This window comes from Pelophylax lessonae, assembly GCF_965119305.1.
Source record: "Pelophylax lessonae genome assembly, chromosome: 3".
Taxonomy (NCBI): Eukaryota; Metazoa; Chordata; class Amphibia; order Anura; family Ranidae; genus Pelophylax; species Pelophylax lessonae.
The window spans coordinates 408,696,071-408,721,500 of record NC_138770.1 but is presented as its reverse complement, the minus strand read 5'-3'; the positions used below and the strand labels follow the sequence as shown (position 1 = coordinate 408,721,500).

Below are 25,430 nucleotides of genomic sequence, written 5' to 3'. Positions count from 1 at the left end.
GAGAATTGGCCTGGGCAGGAAGGGGGTTTAAGTGCCATGTAGGCAAGTGGTTAATTACAATATGATTTGAGTCACAATTGTATATGCTGTATTATTTTTTTTTTTTTTCATTTGCTATTTTTTTTTTTCCCTACGAAAGTGCAGTTACCCTTTAATTATTGTTTGTGCCACATTAAAAAATATTTTATACCTTTAGAATCGTAGGCACGCTGTGTATATCACGTTTTTTACAAAGCCCTTAAAAATCTATTTTATTACAGGTTGTATTGCAACAAACGTGTAAAAATAACAAACAATACTTTCACAATGCTTTGTAATTTTCATATTTTTTTTTTCCTTGGCTGAACTTGGTTGAAGGGCATTTCTTTTTTCAGCTTGACTTACTATGATTGACTGGTATAGGCAACACCAGTTATTTGCTCAGAAACTTTTATTTGTTAGGCTTAGAGAATGTAAGCGGTACACAAACATGGGAAAGACCTGAGCCAGGTGCCATATTTCAGCAAGAAGTAGAAAAAGTCTGTTTTGTGTTAAGCAATATCATAAGATACTTGGGAGCTTAAGAGCTGAGCCATTATCTGCCATCAGTGAGTAATGATTCCATGTTTCTCAGCTGATTTACTAACCTGAGTTGTGCAAAAATGTAAACAAATCAACACCTCATACGACACTTTCCAATGGTGAATCCACTGCTTACAACAAAAAAAAAAACAAAAAGAGTTTTTCTTAGATCATGAGTTTTTTTTTTTTTTTTTTTTAAGAAATTAAGTCTAAGGCCTCTTTCACACGGCCGTTCGGTTTTTTTGCTCCACTCCGGTCTTTTTTTCACGGAGCGGATGACACTTGTGTCACCCGTATATCATCCCATCCGTTTGCGGGTGATATACGGACATAATGTAAGTCTATGGGCATTGCGGATGTCAGCGGATGACACCTCTGACATCCGATTTTGCTTCTTTTTTTCTTTTTTTTAACGGAGGAAAAATAGGGTTCTGTTCCGTTCCAAAAAACGGAACAGAACTGAAAGGAATAAAATCGAATGTCAGTGGATGGTCATCCACTGACATCCGCAATGCCATTGACATACATTATGTCCGTAAATCATCCGCAAAAAAATAGGATGATTTGCGGACATACGGAGTGCCCGTGTGAAAGGGCCCTAAGTGCAACTAAAATAAAATAAAATTTAAAAAAAAACACAAAAATCTGACAAAACTCACAGTTAGTAGGATGTTTCCTCTGCACTGATGACTCTTCTGTTTGGTGAAATCTTTATCTATGGCACCCCACCCTTGCCCCTAACCCTCCAGTGTGGCAGAGGTTAATAGAACAGGCTCTCATCAAGAATGACCGACTATGCCCAGCCTTTTCGCCAAGCTGATCCATTCATAGAAGCTAGTACTGCAGCTTATATAAATTAATCGGGTTCTGGTAATGAAAGGGGCGGACATAGTAATTATCCACCCATCTTGCATTCATAGTTCCTGTTCCATTCATAGAAGCTGTAGTACAGGTTCTAAGATTGGTGGAGCTAGGTGAAAAGGGCAGGCATAGTTTGCCACACCTGATTAGAGTCTGTGACAGCTCCCTCAGTTCTATTAATCCCCACCGCACCAGAGGATTATGGTGGAAAGGGTGGAGGGCGCAAGGATGAAGAAGGATTTCACCCAAGAGAAGAGGCATCAGCACAAGGGACACATCTTACTGACTGTAAGGTATGTCCTTTGTGCTCATTTTTGTGTTTTTGTTGGCTGCACTTAAAGTGATACTAGGCTCGGTTCACACTACGTCGCTCCGACTTGGGGGCGACCTGTGAAGTCGCGCGCAGCGCAACTTCGGCACGACTTGCACAGACTTCATAAAATGAATGTCTATGCAAGTCGCTCCAGGTCGCCCCGAAGTAGCACAGGACCCTTTTTCTAAGTCGGAGCGACTTGTGTCGTTCCTATTAGAACGGCTCCTGTAGCAGTCAATGGACCGCGACGGTGCATGACTTGTCAGGCTGACCAAGTCGCCTGACAAGTCGTGCTAGTGTGAATGGAGACTAAAGCCTCTGTTTTGTTTTTTTTTGTTATACTTACCAGCTCTGTGCAGTGGATTTGCACAGAACAGCCTGGATCCTCCTCTTCTCGGGTCCCTCTTTGGCTCTCCTGGCCCCTCCCTCCTGTTAAGTGCCCCCACAGCAAGCAGCTTGCTATAAGGGCACCTATTCAGACATAAGGCCGCAGCCCTGCCTGGCCCACCCCGGCCCAGCCCCCTCTCTCTTCTCATTTCCTCACTGACTTTGATTGACAGCAGCGGGAGCCAATTGGGTCATACTGCCATCTCAGCCAATGAGATGGGAGAGGCACTCCTGCAACATCACTGGTTCGAGATGTAGTCAAGTAAATATTAGGGGGGCTGCTGCACACAGAAGGCTTTTTCTCTTAATACATAGAACACAATAAAATAAAAACCTTCTGACTTTACAACCACTTTAAGCTTTAAGTAATTATTTCAGAGAAAATCTGTCACATAAAGTATAATGTGATTTTTCTTTTTTTTTTTTAAGTTTTGCAATCTATTAGGGACCAGATAAATGAATATTAATAGCTATAAGCCCCACTCTAGGAAATATTCAGCAAAACAAATATATCCTATTACTTCCCTCACTCTATTCTTTCATTGTAATCAACCTCAAACGCAGCAGAACACACATATTTCAATGTTTTCTCAAGGTAGAGCTGCTTTAGTCTCTCAAGTTGGCCATCCATATGAATGACCATTAAGTCTGATCGGATGATTAAAATGTGCGTTTGGTGCAAGTGAAATATCTGCCTACATCAATTTCATCAAAAAATGTTTACTGGAAAAAAGTAAAATAAATGAAATGTGATTCTTTACTTTATATTCCATTCAACTGGCTGTTAAGCCATCATCATTTTCTATTCCATCGAATAACTTGATTGTCACAAAAGAAATGGTAGTGAAAAACCAATCGATAATTTTTAGATTTGATCAAAAAATCAAAGCGATCACTTTAGTAAACAATTATATTAATATTTATGACAAGCTTTAGTATAACCTAAAAACAATTTTGTCTTCCTTCTGAATCTGTGAGGCCTGATGATATGCAGACCTTGTAATTAAGACAACCAGAATAATTTGATTTCTAAATTGCTCTACTTTTAGGCATACTTGTACTGAACCCAAACCTCTAAAGTCAGCTTAGCATTCTATTACCTTACTTCTGGTGGCTGGATAGAGCAGCAAGGCATATGGCAACCAACAACTCCAAAGTTGGAATATTGGCACCTCTCCTTTCTTTAATCTGCATCCATCAGTATAATAAACAATGCCCCTCTAGTCAGTACACTAGAATTTTGTTCTCCTAGGGCAAATTCAATTTTATCACAGCCTAAATTAGCTTTATGGTTGCCCTCAAAGAGCTGGTTGTATCCGTAAGACTATATACATTTATCCGGGGCTTTTTTTCTCAGAGAAAAGGTGCAGGAACTCACGCCCCTGCACCAAGAAATCGAACAGTGGGTGTGGCCAAAGTGCACAGTGAAAGAAACTTAATGCGGCAATAAATACCAGAAGTGGGTTTTGTGTGGAGTTTGAGAAGGCGCTATGTACAGAGTGCAGTTTTAGGGGTGCTCTATGCAAAGAGTGCAGAATTCAGGGATGCACTACATACATAGTGCAGAGCTCAGGTGTAAGGTAATTCTCAGCACCAGAAAACCAGTTTGGGCTTATGCTCATGTTTGTGCGCATGCTTTGCATTGCTCACATGCTCATACTTCTAGGCAAAGAGGCAATGTTAGACCTTGGCCTGCTTCCTGGATTTGTTCTGCCTGCTGACTCGTTCCCTTGTTGCTCAGGTCATCCCCTGCTCTAGTGCCAATCTGCTTATGTATCCTGTCCTGAGGACTTCGACTCCCAGCTTCATCCATCTAATGAGCAGACTTGGCCAGCAAGTTATTCTGGCACTTATGCCTCACACTCTCTGTCTCAACCTTCAGGAGTGTTATGCAGGAGGTGCAAGAGAGTCCTCCACAAGATTCCAGTCATCACTAGGTACGTGATATCAGAGTATCAAGGGTTGCGCTAAGTACTGAGTGCAGGGTTCAGGAGTGCACTGTGTACACAGTTCAAGGTTGAGGAGCGTGCTACATAAAGAGTGCAGGGTTTAGGGGTATGCAGGGTTCAGCACACTGTGCAGGGTTCTGCATCACTCTCCCCATCAACCACCTCTGCACACATCTCCCTTCACAGCCCTCATCTCCCCTAAACCCCCCCAGCCCCCCCCAAAAAAAAAAAGCTTTCTTGCATCATACCTACCTGGCCTGGCTCTAGTACCTCCCTGCAGTGTAGGCGGCCCTGCCTCTCTCTCTCTCTCACTTGCAGGGAGATCACTGGCCATCATCTGTGCAACTGGGCGGATCACAGTGCAGCTTACCATGTGATGCTCTATCCCACACTGCTCCTGCATCTGCATCTCCCCTGTCCTCACCATGAGTACAGGTCAGGTAGGGATCTGTGAGAGCTGCCAAGAGGAAAGCTGCCCTCATAAACACAAAAGGCTTCTGTGTTTACAAGTAATAGTGGTGAGCAGGGAGCAGAGGGTGAAAGCCCGAGATGGTGGAACAGAGTTCCGCCACATTCCAGTTGCAAAAAAAAGCCCTGGGTGTGAAGGTCACATAAAATGGCCTGGCAGATCTTCTGTTTGACACATGTGTCTTAGGGTGTGCTGGAGAAAACTTTGAAAAAGCTGGAGCAGCCTGAAGGGAGCAATGATATACTGCACAGTGACAAATAATGGGTGTAGGTAACAATATTGCAAATACGGAGGTGTGTTAAACAATATTAATTATTGTAATGCAGTAATAAACACAACATTTTTAATAGATACTGGTATTACTCATATGTTTAATTATGAAAATTACCTTTAATGAACAACTGTATAATCATTATGGCATTAAGCTATATACAAGTGCTATTGTTTCTGACACATATCTGAGCTTATACTAATAATCTGAACTAAGCATCATCTCCAGACAAAAGCCATTGCGGGCACTGGGGCTCACAGATATTAGAGCTCCTACCTGGACTTTTCATATGCAGGGATGGAGTTGCATGTTAGCCACTAAGCAGAGCTGAACTTTGTCCTTCAGCAAAACTGGGTATCGCTTTGCACACCAACCTTAAATTTCAGATCAGCTTTATACACCAGACTGTGAAAAGAACCTGCTCTGTGCCGTATACCTGCCACTGTAATTCATTTTATACAAGTCAACAAAGTACAGCGAAGATGAAAAATGGAATGATCTGTAAAAGTGGCGCTCAGGGATTTGCAAATTTTCAGTATTAAGGCTTTCTGCAGCCTAAACTCTTGAGAAGTTTCTGGGCATACTACATGCTGCTGAACAACATCTAAAAAATACTTTAAACAGTATTTGCAGGAAATCATTTCAATACGGGGTGCCATCATATACTAGCTGTTTCTGGACATAAAATTCTTCATGCTAGTGACCATGGCTGCTTATATGCAATTCAGTGAGCTACAAATACAATTCTGCAAATGCAGCAAGCGTGCTAAAGGTACAAAATACACTCAATTTATTTTAATTTGAGTTATGTGTAATTCTCTTTAGAATAAGCACACACAGCTCCAGAATTGATCATTAGTTTACATCCATAGGATTATGCTATATAATGTCTTTTGCCTCTCTGCTTCCAACCACTCTAAAGCTTCCAAAGCAGCTTTGACTCTAACTTATGACTGTGATAAACATAATATAGTGTACATTTTTAATATCAGACACTCTATGTGTGAAAGACAACAGGAAGGGTGTTCCGGAATCACAAGCCAGTGTGTTGCAGAATCACAAGCTTATAGACAAAAAGGGTTCAGATGGACTGATACAGTGCAACATTCTCTAAATCAGGGGGGGTCAACCTTTTGAAGAGCAAGGGCCACTTAAGTGATTTGGTAACCGGTCAAGGGCCACAATTAAATTAAATGGTTCAGAATTTTATATTTTGAATAGCATAATGAACATTTTCACCCTGCATCCGCTGAATGACGCCCCCGCTGCCCCTCCTGTCCAAGTGTAAAACAGAATGTAGCAGGGAGGCCTGGGGCAAGGGTGCCTCATTTAAAGTCCTATTGTGTTTTTTTACTGCATCTACAAAGGGATGGAGGTGCTTACTTCTCAGCTAGTCAATTTCAGTTTGCACCCCATTGTTACAACACAGCCAATTACAGCTATGATACATTTAGACCAGTCATAGATGGGAGCAGGTTGGGGGAGGATTGAATAACCTCCAGTCCCACCTGTTTCCCATCCATCCATTAGCAACCATGTGCTTCTACTGTGGAGACACTCAGATTCATTAGTGTTAGGACTGCAAGTTACACAGGGTGCCGTGAAGGGGCCGTGCAGCTTACACATGCGTTTGCAAATGCGTGTTAACTAAACCCCTGTTTTAAACCTACATTGTTAGACAGGTTTATTTGGTTTATTGGCAGACTGGAGGGTGAGTACATCAAACTGGGGGCTGGCTGTTTTCCATGCACCTCTTTTAGTCCCCTCTATCTTCAGTTTTTTCATATGCAGGGATGGAGACGCAAAGCATTACCTGCTTGTGCTTCATTTAAAGTGGAGTTCCACCCTATTTTTATACTTACCTCCATCTTCTCGCTCCGGGTCACCTGAAAAAGAAATGGATAATCGCATATTTTTTTTTTTTTTACTTACCTCGTAGCGAAGAAAAAATACTTACCTTACTTCCTTCTTCCTCCTTCCTCGGCCGCGGCCCGTCGTCACTTCCTGGCTCTGCAATGATTCCTGGGAGCTGAACGTCATAGCTCCCAGGAATCATTGCGCTTGCACCGGCCCCGACGTCAGTTCCGGGTCGCGCGCGTCATCCCCTTCTAAACAGCTTCTGGGCATGCTGTAGAGCATGCTGTAGAGGGATGACGCGCGCGACCTGGAAGTGACGTCGGGGCCGGCGCAGAGCATCGTGGGACCAAAGAAGGCGGAAGAAGACGCCGAAGGGGATCTCGCTGGCTTCAAGCTGCCCACATCTGAGATGGCAGCGCTGGACAAGACGTTTGCAAGGTAAGTATTTGTCCTAACAGGTAAGTGCAACCCGGGACAGATCAGAGGCTAGCCATTGTGGAATGCACTAGCCCTGACTGTCCCGGGGGTATTAAAAAAAAAAAAAAAAAATCCAGGGTGGAACTCCGCTTTAAAGTCCCAAACTGTCTATAATTTTTGGGTCACCATTGCGTTCCCTGATGCTACACCAGTGGGGTTTTACAGACCCCCAAACTGCAAATGTAAACAAGCCCTTGCTGTCCTGAGCCCCTTATAAGGCCGCTTTCACAATGATGTGCTGCTGTTTACCCGGGAGTGGCGCACTTTCTGAAAGCACACCAAAACTCCTGAATGCAGACCACATCCAGAAAATATAATAAAAGTCTATAGCAAAGCGCAGCTAACCCACATGACAGACGCAGGTGCACTGCTCTGCACCCGCGGATCAGTGTGCAGCAGCCTAATAGTTCTTAACCCTTTATAGATGCTGATATGCCCATTGGAAAAGCACAGTGTATGTAATGTACTGACCTATTTTTTTTCCTTTTCCAGCTTCTGCTGGCATCGCTCTCCAGGCTGCTAGAAAGAACCCAGGTGAACTGCACTAGGTATCACTCCGTCTGGGACAGGAATCAGCACTACAGAGGAGGCTCGATGCTCTGGGATGGCGGGTCGGCAAGCCCAGATCCCGATCGACGGGTAGCCAACCCCAGGCAACTGCTTCCCTGGTTTGAGGTCGAGGGCCACATCAGAGGGCTCTAGGGCACTCCTGCTCTAGATAAAATACTAAGCTTCTCATATGTATAGGCAATGCTCTTCTTAGATATCTTAAGGTTTATTTCAAGAGAGTGCCTTTAAAGGATAAGTTCACTTTTTTAACATGTAACACCAATATGCAGGGTGTAATATGTTACAGTGTTACAGATGCACTATCCCCTGCTCTAATGGATCACCCGTTCTGACAGCTCGTTGTGTGGCTGAGTTTACCACATTTGATATGCAGCCCGCAGGTGGTTAACCACCTAAAGCCTGCAGCACCATGCCGCAACCCTGTGCATTACATGTTGTTACAGAGTGGCTGCGTTACGGTCCCATGCACACGAATGGGTCACATTTGGTGGCAGTTCTGTCTGCCAAAGATGAAAGGTGTTATAGATCTCACCACGTGGCAACAGAGGCAATATGTAACATAGTCGCTGGTTCTGTTAACTTACAGTGTGGTGATCAGTAAAACCGTGACTCGCCTGTGTAAACAAGGATAGAAAAGAATTCCCCCCAAGGCAGGCCATACACATAGAGCAAAATTTATTTTCTGCCACCATGGGTTGCAGGAAAAAATTTAGCTTGATTCTTCCATCAACACAGACAGCGTTGATGTGGGAATCCCTCCTGCTGAGCCATTCTCTTCTCGCAGCAGGGCAGAGGAAGCCTTCCCCACCATGAATAGACGCAATTATTGCTAGCAGCTATAGCAGCCGCTAGTGATAATTGCAGGTAAAACCCAGCAGGTTGGGTAAACCCAAGTTGATCGATCAATCAACTTGGTACATTCAGCATGCCCATACATGGTTCGAATCTCGGCTGGTTCCTGCTGAACTGGCCAAGATTCGAACTGTGTATGGCCTGCCTTACTTTAAAGTGATTTCCTCTCACTAATTGTTACATCCCTGGGATGGGAATTAAAGGAAAATCTCACAAATAGGGCATAACCCGTTTCAATCCTATTGAAAACTAAAAAAACAGTGTTTGCTTACTTTAAGATTCTGACAGATGGTTAGGATGGGGCGATATTGCTGAAAAGTTCATGGTTTGGTTAGCAATCTCAGTTTGGTATTCTTGTTTAGTGTACTAATGGACTAATGGAATGAAGAAGATACGGTATAACCCTCAAAATATTAGAACTAGAAAAAGGTATTTGTACTGTGTTGCCTACATACAATAATGTCATTCTCTTATTACAACAACCTATAACACAAAATATTATCTAGCTGTAGAAACTTTAATTAAGGATTCTAAATAAAGTTTTATAGACTTGAAAAAGCCTTATCTGGAGTACACTGTATCTATAGTTACAAACTTACAATAACAAAAAAAAAACATTCAAAAAAATAACCTCAACTCTATTTATATAATTTCTTGTGCAAAGTGGTAATTGCTTTTGTAATAGTAATGCCACACTAAAAATGTACTTCTCAAGCAAAGTCATTTACTAGATGTTAGATAACTCAATAGACATGATCTAATAACAAACATCAATAAGCAATGAGATGCTGTGAACCCTAACAACCAATCAATGTCCTACAGTTTGCAGTTTACCACCAGCCAGCTCAAAAAGTAAATTCTGATTGGTTGTTCTGGATTAGCACTTTGGTTTTTCCACCATTGAATAAATAAAGGACCAATGAGTGCAATACACTCCAAAAGGGTTATTTGTTGCGGAACCTTGTAATTTTGTCCTCTGCTATGCGTTGATTTTCTTTTTCATTAAAAATAGAAATGCCTACTGTTTCTCTATTTGTAGGTAATGGGTTTGCAGGATGCTATGAAATGATTCTGCAAGATAATTGAAAAGCAAACTGCAGAATGCTGAATATTTATAAGCACTTTCCAGATGAAAAATAATCATACCATTTCCACATTTCTCTCATATTGAATGATACAGCAACCCTGCACAATGAACCATAAGACAACGTTACGAGGTTGTATCTTACTTTCTGTCATTTTATGATGTCAGATGGTAGAAAGAAATCAGTGTAGATGGAAAGATCCTTTAAGGTCCACCCACCATATACAGTTAAAGTGGAACTCTAGATATTTGTAAAATTGACAATGTAAGAAAGAAGTGAAATCATCCAGTTTGCAAACAAAACAAAATCTCAATTTTGCTCATTTATGTTTGCATAGGCTCCTGAAGTATACATTAGGTCCAGTAGCAAATGCTAAAACTTTGCTTGTCATTGTAAAGCTATAATTGCGGCTGTAATTTAAAGTGTATCCAAACCCAAACACCAAAACCAAGTATACTGTTGCATATGTTCCTAAAATGTTAAAAAAGTTTAAGAGCCGGTTCACACTGAGGCGACACAACTCTTCCCATGAACCAAATATGGCTTCATTTATTTGGATCCAAAGGGCATCTTCACAAAAAGTAGGGAAAAGGGAGAAAAAGCTGAAAGCTTCCTCCAATCGTCAAAATATATTCGTTTTCATCCTCAAGTCAGCCAGTAACCCATCAGGTGCCTATATAGAATGCCTTGTATTTTTTTAAATAAATAAAAGGTGTTCTTTGATTGGGTGAGGTGGAGAGGATGGACAATGACGTCAAGATCTCCACCTCATAAAATCAGCCTCTATGAATGGCTGCCATGTCAAGCAAGCAACCAACTGTGGTCAGTGTGTCACTTCTTTTCCTAGGATGACAATGCTTACTAATTCCAAAGACATGCTGGTAGGTTAATTGGATCCTGTATAAAATTTGCCCTACTATGTATGTATGAAAGTGAGTTAGGGACCTTAGATTGTACGCTCCTTGAGGGCAGGGACTGATGTGAATGTGCAATGCATATGTAAAGCGCTGCGTAAATTGACAGCACTATATACAGTGGGTACGGAAAGTATTCAGACCCCCTTAAATTTTTCACTCTTTGTTATATTGCAGCCATTTGCTAAAATCATTTAAGTTCATTCTTCTTCCTCATGAATGTACACATAGCACCCCATGCTGACAGAAAAACACAGAATCGATGACATTGTTGCAGATTTATTAAAAAAGAAAAACTGAAATATCACATGGTCCTAAGTATTCAGACCCTTTGCTGTGACACTCATATATTTAACTCAGGTGCTTTCCATTTCTTCTGATCATCCTTGAGATGGTTCTACACCTTCATTTGAGTCCAGCTGTGTTTGATTATACTGATTGGACTTGATTAGGAAAGCCACACACCTGTCTATATAAGACCTTCCAGATCACAATGCATGTCAGAGCAAATGAGAATCACGAGGTCAAAGGAACTGCCTGAAGAGCTCAGAAACAGAATTGTGGCAAGGCACAGATCTGGCCAAGGTTACAAAAAGATTTCTGCTGCGCTTAAGGTTCCTAAGAGCACAGTGGCCTCCATAATCCTCAAATGGAAGACGTTTGGGACGACCAGAACCCTTCCTAGAGCTGGCCGTCCGGCCAAACTGAGCTATCGGGGGAGAAGAGCCTTGGTGAGAGAGGTAAAGAAGAACCCAAAGATCACTGTGGCTGAGCTCCAGAGATGCAGTCAGGAGATGGGAGAAAGTTGTAGAAAGTCAACCATCACTGCAGCCCTCCACCAGTCGTGGCTTTATGGCAGAGTGGCCCGACGGAAGCCTCTCCTCAGTGTAAGACACATGAAAGCCTGCATGGAGTTTGCTAAAAAACATCTGAAGGACTCCAAGATGCTGAGAAATAAGATTCTCTGGTCTGATGAGACCAAAATAGAACTTTTTGGCCTTAATTCTAAGCGGTATGTGTGGAGAAAACCAGGCACTGCTCATCATCTGTCCAATACAGTCCCAACAGTGAAGCATGGTGGTGGCAGCATCATGCTGTGGGGGTGTTTTTCAGCTGCAGGGACAGGACGACTGGTTGCAATCAAGGGAAAGATGAATGCGGCCAAGTACAGGGATATTCTGGACAAAAACCTTCTCCAGAGTGCTCTGGACCTCGGACTGGGCCGAAGGTTTACCTTCCAACAAGACAATGACCCTAAGCACACAGCTAAAATAACGAAGGAGTGGCTTCACAACAACTCCGTGACTGTTCTTGAATGGCCCGGCCAGAGCCCTAACTTAAACCCAATTTAGCATCTCTGGAGAGACCTAAAAATGTCTGTCCACCAACGTTTACCATCCAACCTGACAGAACTGGAGAGGATCTGCAAGGAGGAATGGCAGAGGATCCCCAAATCCAGGTGTGAAAGACTTGTTGCATCTTTCCCAAAAAGACTCCTGGCTGTATTAGATCAAAAGGGGGCTTCTACTAAATACTGAGCAAAGGGTCTGAATACTTAGGACCATGTGATATTTCAGTTTTTCTTTTTTAATAAATCTGCAACAATGTCAACAATTCTGTGTTTTTCTGTCAGTATTGGGTGCTATGTGTACATTCATGAGGAAGAAGAATGAACTTAAATGATTTTAGCAAATGGCTGCAATATAACAAAGAGTGAAAAATTTAAGGGGGTCTGAATACTTTCCGTACCCACTGTAATTACCTGAAATAAATAAATACATTTCCATTGCAGTGCTGTCACCTCTTTTCGGTGTGCATTCGATTTGAACTACAAACAGCACTGTTAGTGCACATTGGGCTGGTACCTTCCACCATAGACAATGTATTAAAATGACAAAGTTCATCTGCTGCTGGAGGGAACATGTCCACAGGTCATTCATATAAAGAGTTCACAGGATTCGTCCAGGGCAGGGAGAGAAAATCCAAAACAAAAATCATGTCCTTTGTTACTTACAATACTCTACAAACAATCAGGTTCAGCTAGCCATATAGAAGAGAGAAAGGGCAGGGCTGGATCCCAGCTCCATGTCTGAATAGACACACAGAGCTGTGACTCCGCTAGGGTGGCCCCATAGCAAGCTGCTTGCTGTGGGGGCACTGAACAGGAGGGAGGAGCCAGGATCACAGAAGAGGGACCAGAGAAGAGGAGGATTCAGGCTGCTCTATTCAAATCAACTGCAACAGAGGAGGTAAGTATAATATGTTTGTTTTTTTTGGGGGGGAAAAAGATGAGACTTTACAATCTCCTTGAGTTTAAATCCATAAAACACGCATATCTATGTCTATGCTATAGCTTCATATTACTATAACAAAACACATAAGCAAATGCTTTTGTATTTTCAGGTAGGCACACAAAATAAATATGTATCTGTAGATGTTCTTGTATATTGCATCCAATCATTTTTAAACTCACACAATTTCCTATGCATGATCTTTCAGTCAACTATTAAATATGACATGCTACACTGAAATTACAGAGCAGGATATCATTTGGTAATCACACTGCCATGGACTAAGCCCGTCTAGACATCTAAGTTCATCTAAATCATTTAAGTGATTTCATTCATGTGTCTGGGAGAGGCACCAGGAAATTCTGAGGACACATGTCACCATGTCAGTGTACAGCTGAGGTCCATTTGTTAAGACCCTTTAAGTCCAATACTTGTTGTGTTTCCTGTTTCACAGCTACAAAGAAAAAGCACATTCAGGCTGGACAGTTCATTAATCACTACTAGCCTATGTTCCTTTTACAGTACAAATGACTGTCTCTCACAGATCCTAACAAACCCCCCATTATTGCCTGGAAGGAATTCATACAATCTTGGAAAAGATACAGTAGCTGTATCCAAGCTTAGCAAAGAGGACCAAGCTTGCCCTGAAGTGGAATGATTTTTAATTTAAACTACAGAGCTTCTTATGATTGCACTCGGGTGAGCAGAGAATATGCCACCTCTTACTTGTAGGCAATCTTAGACTGTTCTACACATGGCTCACCAATGCAATAAACTAAGACCCTACTAGAAGCTCATCAATAACACATTTTGCACAACCTAGCTATTGTAAGACTTATGAGTATGATCATTCTCATCTCTGAATTATAGGTTTGAATGTAATGTTCTTTTAAAGAACACAATCATTTATTTCTTTATATTACGTATTTTATATGCTGCTTGTTTCATACATACAATAGAGAGCCTACCTAGTTATAAGACTCACTGAAGAACAGTAAGTTCAACATTGCCTATAAGAATTGGCCAATATGGACCTTCTTGAAATATGTCCACTTCAGATCCAGCTGGACTTCAAATGGTTATACCGGCATGATAATTCATTCAACGGTCAGCTTTCTTGTAAGAGCAACCCTAGTGGCTAATTAACCTCTGGATTGCTTTTACAAGCACTTCCGCCATCTTCAGCGGCTTTCCCGGGCTCTCCTGCCCCACCGGGTGACCATAAAGCCAGTATTAATTTTGTAGACCAAAATATTTTTGTCAACAAAATAACACTATTTTATTTGACTAAAATACAACTAAAACCAAAACAATTTAGATGAATAAAATACGACTAAAACTCAAATGGCCTTTTAGTCAAAAGACTATGACTAAAACTAAATTTAAAGTTGACGTCAAAATTAACATTAGTTATATATATCACAATGGCTACATTTGTGTCTGTAGTGCATGTTCAAACCTTAGTACTTTAAATACAGTAATAACATGTTATTAGCTTTTTACTCCAGGAGTATATAATGAGTTTGAAAATGTTAGAGAAATGCTTAAATACTGCATTATAATTTAACTAAACCCATTAGATTTTAGTCGACTAAAATTCAACTAAAACTAAAACAATTCAGATGACTAAAATACAAATAAAACAGTATTTTAGTCAAAAGACTATGACTAAAACTTAATCAAAATTAACACTGTATAGAGCTAAAAGGAGACCGGAAGGGCTCCGATCATCTCTATGGTATAGGTAAGCAGAAGTGATGGGGCATTTCATGACTTTCATAGTCACACGATTGTAAACAAACCCTGATGGTTTGAAAAAAATCATCAGATACCGATCTTGGTATGATCTGAAGGTTTTAAGGGCAAAGGAGAGATCTGGGGTCTATTAGATCCCAGATCTCTCAAAAAAGAGTACCTGTCACTGCCCATTGCTATCACAGGGGATACATATTCCCCGTGAAAACAATAAAAGTGATAAAAAAAAACTCAAATGACAGTGTAAAAATAAAAAAAATGACATAAAAAAATGTAAACATTTTTTTTAAAGCGCCTCCATCACCCCATGCTTGCTTACAAAGGTGAATTATTGCATAAGTCCCACGCGCATGCGCAAACAGCAATCACCACATGTGAGGTATCACCGCAAAAGTCAGATGATGGGGAGTAATTCTAGCACCAGAGCTCCTGTGTAAAATTAAAGTAGTAACCTGTTAAAGCTTTTAAAGCAACTCCTATGGATAGTAAAATTTCTGACGTTTGTCACCATTGCACGGGTGTGCGCAATTTTAAAGTGTGAGATGCTTGGTATCTATTTACCCGGTGTAACATCATCTTTTATATTTTCCCAAACAATTGGGTATTTTATTGTGTTTTTGTGCATTAAAATTGTAAAAATTTGCTTTGCAAAACCGCTGCGCAAATGCTATGTGACATGAAAAATGGCAACACCCACCATTTTATTCTCTAGGTCCTCTGCTTTGAAAAAATATAAAATGCAGGGGGGAGAGGGATCTAAGTAATTTCATAGCAAAAAAATACTGATTTTTACATATAAACAAAAAAAGGCCTGGTCTCAAAGTGGATTTTCTGTCTATAACTTGTTATCCAATATATACACTGGTTAAAACAAAAGAAAACTTTAATCATGGGTGTACTATTAACTTAAGGCTCAATATAGACACAAATAGAGGGTGCTTAGCCTTGATTAGCAAACAACTGCCTAAACATCTTCATTGCTTCCCCTGGTGTGGGGCTCTAAACTAGGGCCAGTACAGCGATACAGATGTTGGATGCTCTTTTGACTCCAGCAGTCAAATGAGCCATTTAGGGTTAACTCACATCAGATGCAGTCCAGTGTGTTTTTAGACCCATGAATGAGGCCCCTTTTACACTTGTACAACCTGAAAGTGACGTGACTTTAAAGTGATTTAAAGCCCATGTAATCTTGAGGTCTATGGAAAGTTGGATCAAAGTAGTGCAGGAAATACTTTGAAGTTGCTGCGACTTGAAGTTGCACAGTTATGAACGGTACTCATTGGAAATCATGGGGTACGACTTGTCATGCGAATTAAAAGTCCCAAGTCACAGGACAAGTGGCACAAGTGTGAAGGCGGCCCTAAGAGATTTACTGTCATTCTACAAACCCAAGATCATGCAATAAATTATAATCAGAGCTCTACACGTAGCAAAGCATTCCATAAAAAGAAACAATGTATTCCAGTGAACCTAGTTCACACCACTGTGTTGCATTATCGTGAGCTTATAAAAAGCATAACAGCACACATTTTTTTGTTTAGGCTGCATTCACATGTCAGCGTATTGATCGCGTGCAGAATCGCCGCGATTCCGCCCGCAATCCGGAAATCATTGCAAATGTGCGTTGCCCGTGATTTGCAATAGCACCCGAAACGCTGTGCGATGTTGCTGCGATTTCCGCATGCCGAATGGCGGTAACATTGCGCAAAAAAAAACGCGGGACGCATTACGCTTCAAAGAAGCTCTTGTACTTTTTTGGGCGTAATGCGTCCCGCAATTTTTTTTTTTGTGCGATGTTACCGCGATTCGGCAGGCGGAAATCGCGGCAACATCGCACAGCATTTGGGGTGCTATTGCAAATCACGGGCAATGCACAGGCGTCCCGCGATTTGCAATGATTTCTGGATCGTGGGCGGAATCGCAGCGATTCTGCCCGCGATCAATACGCTGACAAAAAAGCAATAATAAAGCCTTTTTTATTATAATACTGTGTTAGATACAGTGGGGTTGCTTTACTATAGCTGGGGAGTACAAAATCTGGTGCAGCTGTGCATGGTAACCAATCAGCTTTTAACTTGTGCTTGTTTAATTAAAGCGGAGTTCCACCCAAAAGTGGAACTTCCGCTTTAGGGAGTCCTGACCCCCTGACATGCCACATTTGGCATGTCATTTTTTTTGGGGGGGAGCGGGTACCTAGTTTTGACAGGTACCCGCTCCCACTTCCGCTCGGAGCGCCGCGGCGCCCTGAATGGAAGTTCTCCTCTCCCCCTCCCTCCCTGCAATCTTCTGGGACACGTCAGAGGTCCCAGAAGATTGCCGGCCAATCACGGCGCGCAGCGTGACTCGCGCATGCGCAGTGGGTACCCGGCTGTGAAGCCGCAAACTGTCACAGACGGGTGCCCACAGCAGTGATGCCGGCGCCGAGGGAGAGGATCGAGGCTTCGGGCGGCCGCATCGCTGGACCGTTGGACAGGTGAGTGAATGGCTGGAACTCCGCTTTAAGCTTTGACAAAAAAAAAAAAAAGAAACCTGGAAGTTGATTGGTTTCTATGCAGAACTGCACCAGATTTTGCTCTCTCCGGTTATAGTAAATCAACTCCTATACATGCAGCTTCTTCATTTAATAAATGGCCCTTTACCCCACAATTTCCTGGCCTTTCTATATTCAGGAAGGCTCCTTTCCTTTGCAAATACCTATAGAGCCACCCTTGGGTGTGCTCTCAGCCAGGACTAGAGCGGAAACTGTATGCCTCCTCTTAAAGTGGGAGTAAACTCCCATGCATGACTTTTATCTATAGTGAGGCTTACCTATAGGTACAGTAAATATCTCCTAAATGTGCACCGTTTAGGATATATTTACTTTTGATGCAGCCAGTGACATCACTGGCGCATGCGCTCTGAAGGAACGGCATACCGTACCACTCCTTCAGATTCCTGTGCTGTGAACAGCGGCTCCCGCACGCATGCAATTGCAGCTCCAGCCACTCATACAGCCATAGTCCGCAAACCTGGGAGGAGGACTGGGTGAAGGTGGAAGCGCCTTCGGCGGGGACAGCGTGTCGCTGGAGGGCTTCATTTTAAAGTAAGTTTCACATAATCTGCTAGCTATGCATACTAGCACATTATGGCATTGTCTTGCAGGATTAAAAAAATAAATAAAATAAATGGCTTAGTACCGCTTTAAGCACACAGGCCTGAAATAAGCCATTCCCCTGTTCTCCTTCTTTAACCCTCTCCCTGCACCTATCCTGTTCTGGCTGAACATTGCATATGAGAAACTCGGGACTAGTGTGTGACACTTTTGGAAAGTTCAGGAAAGCAGTTCTGTATAGCCTGGGCCTAGCAACGGTGCTTGTGCCTATACATTTAATACACTGCACACTGGGCAACAGGAAACATGTTGATTAACAGGCTAAACATAACTAGTTTAAAAAACGCTTCCTTCCCCTGCTAACACCTATGATGACTAACCCATGTAAGAAAGATGTATATACTTACCTATTTTCAGCCTGCTCCAGCCTGGTCACATGATCCCCATTGTGTTAGCCAGCAGCAGCTACAGAAGTAAGGAGAAAGTGCTTGTAAGGCAGGCGATACACAGTTTGAATCACGGCCGATTCAACAGGAACCGGCAGAGATTTGAACCATGTATGGGCAGGATGAATGCACCAAGTTAATCGAGCGATCAACTTGGGTACAACCATGCCGGGTTTACCTGCAATTATCATTAGCAACTGCTATAGCCTCTAGCACAAATCGCTGTCTTCCCCTGGTGGGGACGGCTTCCTCTACCCCCCATCGGGAGAAGACAGGCAGGAGAAATTCCCACATCATCACTGTCTGTGTTGATGGGGGAATCAAGCAAATTCCTTTCTTACAACCCGTGGTTGCAGGAAAGAAATTTGCTCTGTGTATGATCAGACTTAATGGCTAAGAATGCCTGGGAGCAGTAATGTATTCCATAGGCTTGTATGGCCCATCTATTGTTGGCCTCTCCCCTGCAGCCACTGCTGACTGACAAAGGGGACCAGACCAGATTGGGCTACAAATAGGTAAGTATAGACATCTTTTTTACACAGGTTATTCTGCATTTGTGTTAGAAGGAGGGAGGAAGCATTTTTAAGACTAGTTGAGTTTAGCCTAGAATTCTACTTAAATGTCTGATTAACCTATCACCAGGCCTGAACACCATCACAAGACAGGTAGGGGGCTTGCCTTATCCTATGGCAGTGATTCTCAACTCCTGTCCTCAGGACCCACTAACAGGTCAGATTTTAAGTATTACCCTGGGGAGATGCAGACTAGAATACTACAATCACTGAGGAGCACATTATATCACCTGTGATGCATTTCGGTTATCTTGCAAACCTGGCCTGTTAGGGTCCTGATGACAGGAGTTGAGAACCATTGTCCTATGGGAATATTGTCTGAATTTACAGGTGATCTTCAGGAAGTATAAATGGCAGCAAGCTCTGTATAAGTACAACGTGGCAGCAAAGAGTACCTGCTAACCAGATGCAGCACCATGGTTGATTTATACTTCCAGCTCCCGTAATTACTGGGGTAGCCCTACAACTCTGATGAGTGAAACAGGGTCATCATATGGAGAGCCATTTAAAATGCATTCACAAGCCAAATCAATCAGGGATATCATTAATTTATACAGTCCACAATGTTCTGCAGTGTTTCCGAAGCACAAAGAACCATACCAATCAATCATGTTCCCAGAAGACATTAGAATGTAATAAAGCAGTCACGGTGATACACCTGCTCTAAAACAAATGTAGCTACAATCCTGTTAACCTAACAGTATGGTTTGAGTACAGGAAGGAAATGGAGTGCAAACAAATAAACAATGCTTGTGCTTGTAGGAATCAAGCCTAGACCTTACCACTGCAAGGCAAGAGTGCTAATCCTATCCATGCATATTGAACCATTGGATGCAACACATTTTTACAGCAGACAACAAAGACTGCTACAAAGGAAACTGATGCAAAACCAAATAAGATGCCGAAAGTATACATTCTTTTATAGATAAAGCGTGATTGGTTATGCTCGATGGCTGATCCTGCGTTCTGTTCAAGCATCTTGGTAAATCAGCCCAAATAAGTTGATTAAACAAATAAGTTGATTAAAAAAAAAAAAAACTTGGATTTGCCATCCATGCGTAGAGCCCTGGAGCTGAGCTATTCCTTCCCCATGTCCTGCCTGCTTAGGATGACATCATAGCGCATCTACTTTACAATTCAAACGGAACTGGGCAAATTGAGTGTGAAATAAAACTCTGTAAATTAGCAGCTCTATATGCTTACTCTGTTACAAACAGCTACTTGATCTGCTTTATTCACATTGGTTATCTTTACAAATTTGCCATAAACCAGACCAATCAGTCAGAGAGAGATCTGCTTTGCCTGTATTCGGTTTGCATTACAAATAGTTTCAAGCTTACAACTAATACATAATGGAAAGGTAAATAATCCTTGGTGGATTTATAACACTAAAGGGCAAAATCTCATGGGAAAGACACACATGAACTGTTATGGGTGTTTACAAACAGAAAGTTACTACTTCTAGTAATGTATCTTCTACACTGTAAATATTGAAAATATTAAGCCTAATCATTTCCATCACAGCTGGCATTGCTTTGATTTCTGGTTTCAATCCTAATAAAGAAGCCTAAATGGCATTCTTCTGAAGGCGACATGCTACCTTCACCAACAAAACCATTCAAGACTAATAGACGCTTGACTCACGGAAAGCCATTCTTCATTGCAGCATGTAATCAGACTGGGTAAACCTGAACTCGTATTGATCGCTTACTATGAATAGGACAAAGCTTGCAAAGAAGAGGAAATTCCTCACCTATTTTCACAGGTAACATATGATGGGTGCTACATTGCTAAATGACACTACGGGACATCAGCAATAATCAGCAATTACTGGTCACACAGCTGTTACTCCAAAGCAGACATAACTGCATTAGGTGCATGTGGCTTGTGTACAGAAAAATACTGTAAGTCCCAGTTCACACTATAGCGATGACAGACATCACATGCTCACTGCTCTGAAAATCACATGTAATGTCTGTGCAATGTAAATTCAGCCATACAGATTTGGGTCCGCAGCAGAATCGGATCGCACCAATGCGATCCAATTCATGTCTGAACTGTCAGTTCGCACTGCGATATGCAAACTGATCTGGGGGTGTCGTTAACTTTGTAATGCGGTGTGAACCCCCTGCAATTTGAATGCGATGTGGGAACCCGCAGTGGATTTGCAGGGTTCCCACATCACATATATGTGGACCGGCACGAATGCCCCGTACACGCGTTCCGATAATCGCGTGACAAAACTCGCTTTCGACCTGATCGCACGATTATCTGATCGTTAGTACACAGCTTTCGACAGCCCGATCACAACAGTTCATCCAACAAAATCCGAAGGGACAAACAGGAAAACTTTTGTTGTACGACAGCCTCGCGAATGACAATCGTTTCATCAGTATGCGTCCGCTAAAAATCGATCGACAAAGACCGCGCATGCTCAGAAACACTAAAATAGCACGGAAAAAGCCTGGCTGCCATTGTTTTTGTTTTGCACCATCTGATACGTACCTAAGCAACCAGGAAGCTTTTCCCGAATCGTACGACAAAAATCATACGTTTAGTACGCATTGTTGAATTCGATGTTAGTATCATGCAACAAAATGCAAACGATAAGTCGTCCGATTATCTGAACGTGTGTACGGGGCATTAGGCTTCATGTACACGGAATGTCTGAAAACCTCTCCTGAACGCTGGAACTGGACAGCTAGTAACCGACGGTTAAAAACATCCGTTGTGCTGTGTTAACATGCCGTGTTTATGCGTGTTTAGTGGCAGTTGCATGGTCAGAAATGAAACCCCATTGAAAAAAACCTATAAATAAAACGCTTAAAAATGCAAGTTACTGCGTTTAGACGCTGTTACAAGCATTTGGCATTTCAAATGCCAATAGACTTCCGTGCTTTCAAAAAAATGCCACTAAGCTCAACTGCCTCTAAACGACTTTAACCCTTTGCCGACTGCCAACAGTAATATTACTGTGGCAGTGCGGCTCCCCTGCGTCCAGTCACTTAGTACTACGTGACTGGAGTGCGCGTGATTCCGGCAGCACACACGTGCCGCCGGAGCCGCGCTGCCGCTGTGTTTAGACACAGCGGAAGCCGGGCCATGGGAGGAGAGGCGAGATAGCCACCTTCCTCTCCCGATCGTCCGGGAAACAGAAAGAAGACCCGCCTGCTTATGTAAACAAAGCAGGCGGATCTTCTCTCAGACAGGCTGGGACAGATCACCAGTTTCAGCTAAGCTTTTTGTTTATAGCGCAAAAAATAAAAATCGCACAGGTGATCAAATACCACCAAAAGAAAGCTCTATTTGCGGGGAAAAAAGGACGTAAATTTTGTTTGGGTACGGCATTGTCTGTTAAAGTAACGGAATGCTGAATCACAAAATAGGGCCTGGTCAGGAAGGGGGTAAAATCTTCCGGGGCTGAAGTGGTTAAACATTTCAGTGTACATAGACAAATAAGATAACATAGCGAGAGTTCAGGGGCTGCTGAAAAAATGCCCAACTGCTCCTAAACATCCATTTATCAGCAGCAGTACACAATAGTAACCCAAAGCATCCAAATCTCACCTTAGATTAGTTAGGTAGGAAAAAAGACTTGGTTGCTATGGCTAACAGCATTGTGCACATTGATCTTTGCCCAGTGGCCTAAAGTCCTATATCTCCATACCATAGGATATCTATAGCTGTACTTTACATTGTAATAAGGCTATAACTATAGCCATAGCAGATCATGTGACTACTATGGGGCCTAAAGCTGCTTGGGTGCACTGTGATTTATGTAGCTAGCAAAAGCATTTGGCACATACATTTGGATAACATAACTGTATATACAGTTTGGGTACCTCTTCAAGATTTCTATGACAGCAATTCGTATTCTGCATCATGAGAAGACTTGTCTTTGAGATAGAGATCAGAGAGGCAATGAGCCCCCTAAAGATTTTGCTACACATATAATTAGGCTCCAGATCAGCCATTCTCAACCAGGAATTCGTGGAGCCTTAGGCTGCATTCATACCTGCGTATTTTTTTTCAAACGCCTGTCAAAACACAAAAATGTGTGTTTTACCGTACGTTTTAGAAACGCGCTGCAATCCAGGGTCGCACTGGTGGTGCCATTAATTGTTAATGGCAGACTAAGCATGGGTAGCAGACAAAATGAACTTACAAACGCATCAAAATGCACACTGAAAAAAACCCCTAACCCTCCATGACCAAATAGGTTCTGGAGCTACTTGATTTGTGAAAATCACGGGGAAAAAAGCAAGCAGAAACGTGTGTTTCTTCTGTGTGAATGGGGCCTTCATGTTCCTCCAGAGGTTGGTATGGGTTCCTTGTGCTATAGCTAATTGACTTATCTGATGATGCCTGTATAGTTCTGTGCCCAACACCTCTTACAAGAACGAGCAACTTGACACTGATGGCATTCTAACCACCACCGTAGAGAGGACATTCTTCCCACTGACAACAAATACAAGGAAAGCATTATTCTCACTGGCCACCAATTTTAGGGGGATAATATTTTCACTCATTACAAATGTAATTTCCATAAACCACCAATATAATAGGGCATTCTATCCATTGACCACCAATATAATAGGGCATTCTATCCATTGACCACCAATATAATAGGGCATTCTATCCATTGACCACCAATATAAGGGGAGGATTCTTCCTACTGGCCACCAATGTAAGGGAAGCATTCTTTTCACTGGACACCAATGTAAGGGGGACACTTTTCCCACTGATCACCAGTGTAATGGGGGCATTCTTCCCACCGACCACCACTGTAATCGGGGCATTTTTCCAACCGACCACTACTGTAATGGGGGCATTCTTCCCACCGACCACTACTGTAATGCGGCATTCTTTCCACCAACCACCACTGTAATGGAGGTATTCTTCCCACTGACCACCACTGTAATGGGACATTCTTCCCACCAAACGCCAATGTAATGGGGACATTCTTCAAACCCACCGCCACTGTAATGGAGGTATTCTTCCCACTGACCACCACTGTAATGGGGCATTCTTCCCACCAAACCCCAATGTAATGGGGACATTCTTCCCACCACCTGACAATCAATGTAAGGGGGGTTTCTTCCAACTGACTGCAAATGTGAACAGAGCATTTTTTCCACTGATTACCGATTAAAAAGTGTGGCATTCTTCCACAGACAATCAATGTACGGGGGGTTTCTTCCCATTGACAGCAAATGTGAAGAGAGCATTTTTTCCACTGATCACCAATGAAAGTGTGGCATTCTTCCCAAAGACCATCAATATAAGGAGGACACTAGCCCCAAATGTAAGGAGTGCATTTTTTATATTGACCACCAATTTAGGGGAGGCTTTGTTACCAGTGACCAGCAATATAAGGGGGACATTATTCTCATTGACCACCAAAGTAAAGGGACATTTTTCCCCACTGACCACCAATGTAAAAGGGGATGCCCACTGACCAACAATTTAAGGGTGGCATTCTTCCCACTGACCACCAATGTAAACCAATGTCAGGGGACATTTTCCCACAGATCACAAACATTAAGGGTGCGTTCTTCCCACTGATCACCAATGTAAGGAATGCATTCTTCTTAGTGATCACTAACATAAGTGGTGCATTCTTCCCACCAACCACCAATGTAAACCAATGTCAGGGGACATTTTCCCACAGATCACAAACATAAAGGGTGCATTCTTCCCACTGATCACCAAGTAAGGGGTGCATTTTTTCAATTGGCCACCAAGGTAAGGGGTGCATTCTTCCAACTGATCACCAATGTAAGGAATGCATTCTTCCTACTGATCACTAACATAAGTGGTGCATTCTTCCCACCAACCACCAATGTAAGGGGTGAAGACCTCCAACGTAAGGAGGGATTCTTACCACTAACCCCAAACGTAAGGAGTGCGATTTTCCAGCTGACCACCAATGTCAGGGGAATAAATATTAGCAGGGGTTCCCTGAATGTTGAAAATGATTTCCAGAGTTATTCTGGGGGTATAAAGGTTGAGAATGGCTGCTCCAGCTAAATGCCATGATTCCCCATGTATAATGTCCTATGTCTGCCCCATCCAGCCTCCATGTAAAGATGTTCTCTGCACCATTGGAGGTGAGATGAGATGAAGTTGGTCTATGCCCCCCTGAGATGTATACTGGGCTCCAGGGACAGAGGAGGGAGGCTCGGCTTACACTTTGCCATGACTTGTGACACTTGTCCCCATTGGTGCTCTCACCTGTTAAACACTTTCCTGATCCTCTGCACAGGGCCGGGGCTGCTGGAGATGCTCTCCGGTGGCAGGTTCTCGATGGTGGACACGACATGGTTGGACGTCTCGGGAATCATCTCTGTTCCAGTCTCAGAGGGCAGGGCGCATCTTCTGAGGAGCTGGAGGATGGAGGGAGTCAGTGCCACAGGTACCGCACTTGGTGGGATGCCGGCCGGACCGTATCTATATACATACACCGCTCCTCCTGTTCTCTGCCTCAGTATCCAGCATCCAGCGTTCTGTGTGGCCGGGAGGAGGGAGCTGTGCAGCGAGGATGTGCGAGGAGACGAGGGAGGCTGCTGGGCTGTGCTCCCCTCCGCACACGTTTCCTATGCCTAACCCCACGTAGACCACAAGAGAGCGCCAATAGAGGGGGCTTTACTTCCACACTGACACCCACCACACGGCCGTCCCTCTAGCATCACGGTACTTGTAGTCTGCT

The 25,430-nt window shown here is 42.8% G+C and overlaps 1 protein-coding gene across 2 annotated transcripts in view; it reads right to left on the bottom strand.

Annotated features, from left to right (window-relative positions):
- The window catches only part of SLC35F1 (solute carrier family 35 member F1), a 554,611-nt gene extending 529,515 nt beyond the window's left edge, over positions 1–25,096 (bottom strand). For both annotated transcript variants that reach the window (XM_082251908.1, XM_082251907.1), the window contains exon 1: positions 24,956–25,096. In XM_082251908.1, the coding sequence (XP_082108034.1) occupies positions 24,956–25,065 (110 nt within the window). In that variant the 5' untranslated portion in view covers positions 25,066–25,096. The remainder of the gene's footprint in view (positions 1–24,955) is intronic.
- Positions 25,097–25,430: the final 334 nt, after the last annotated feature.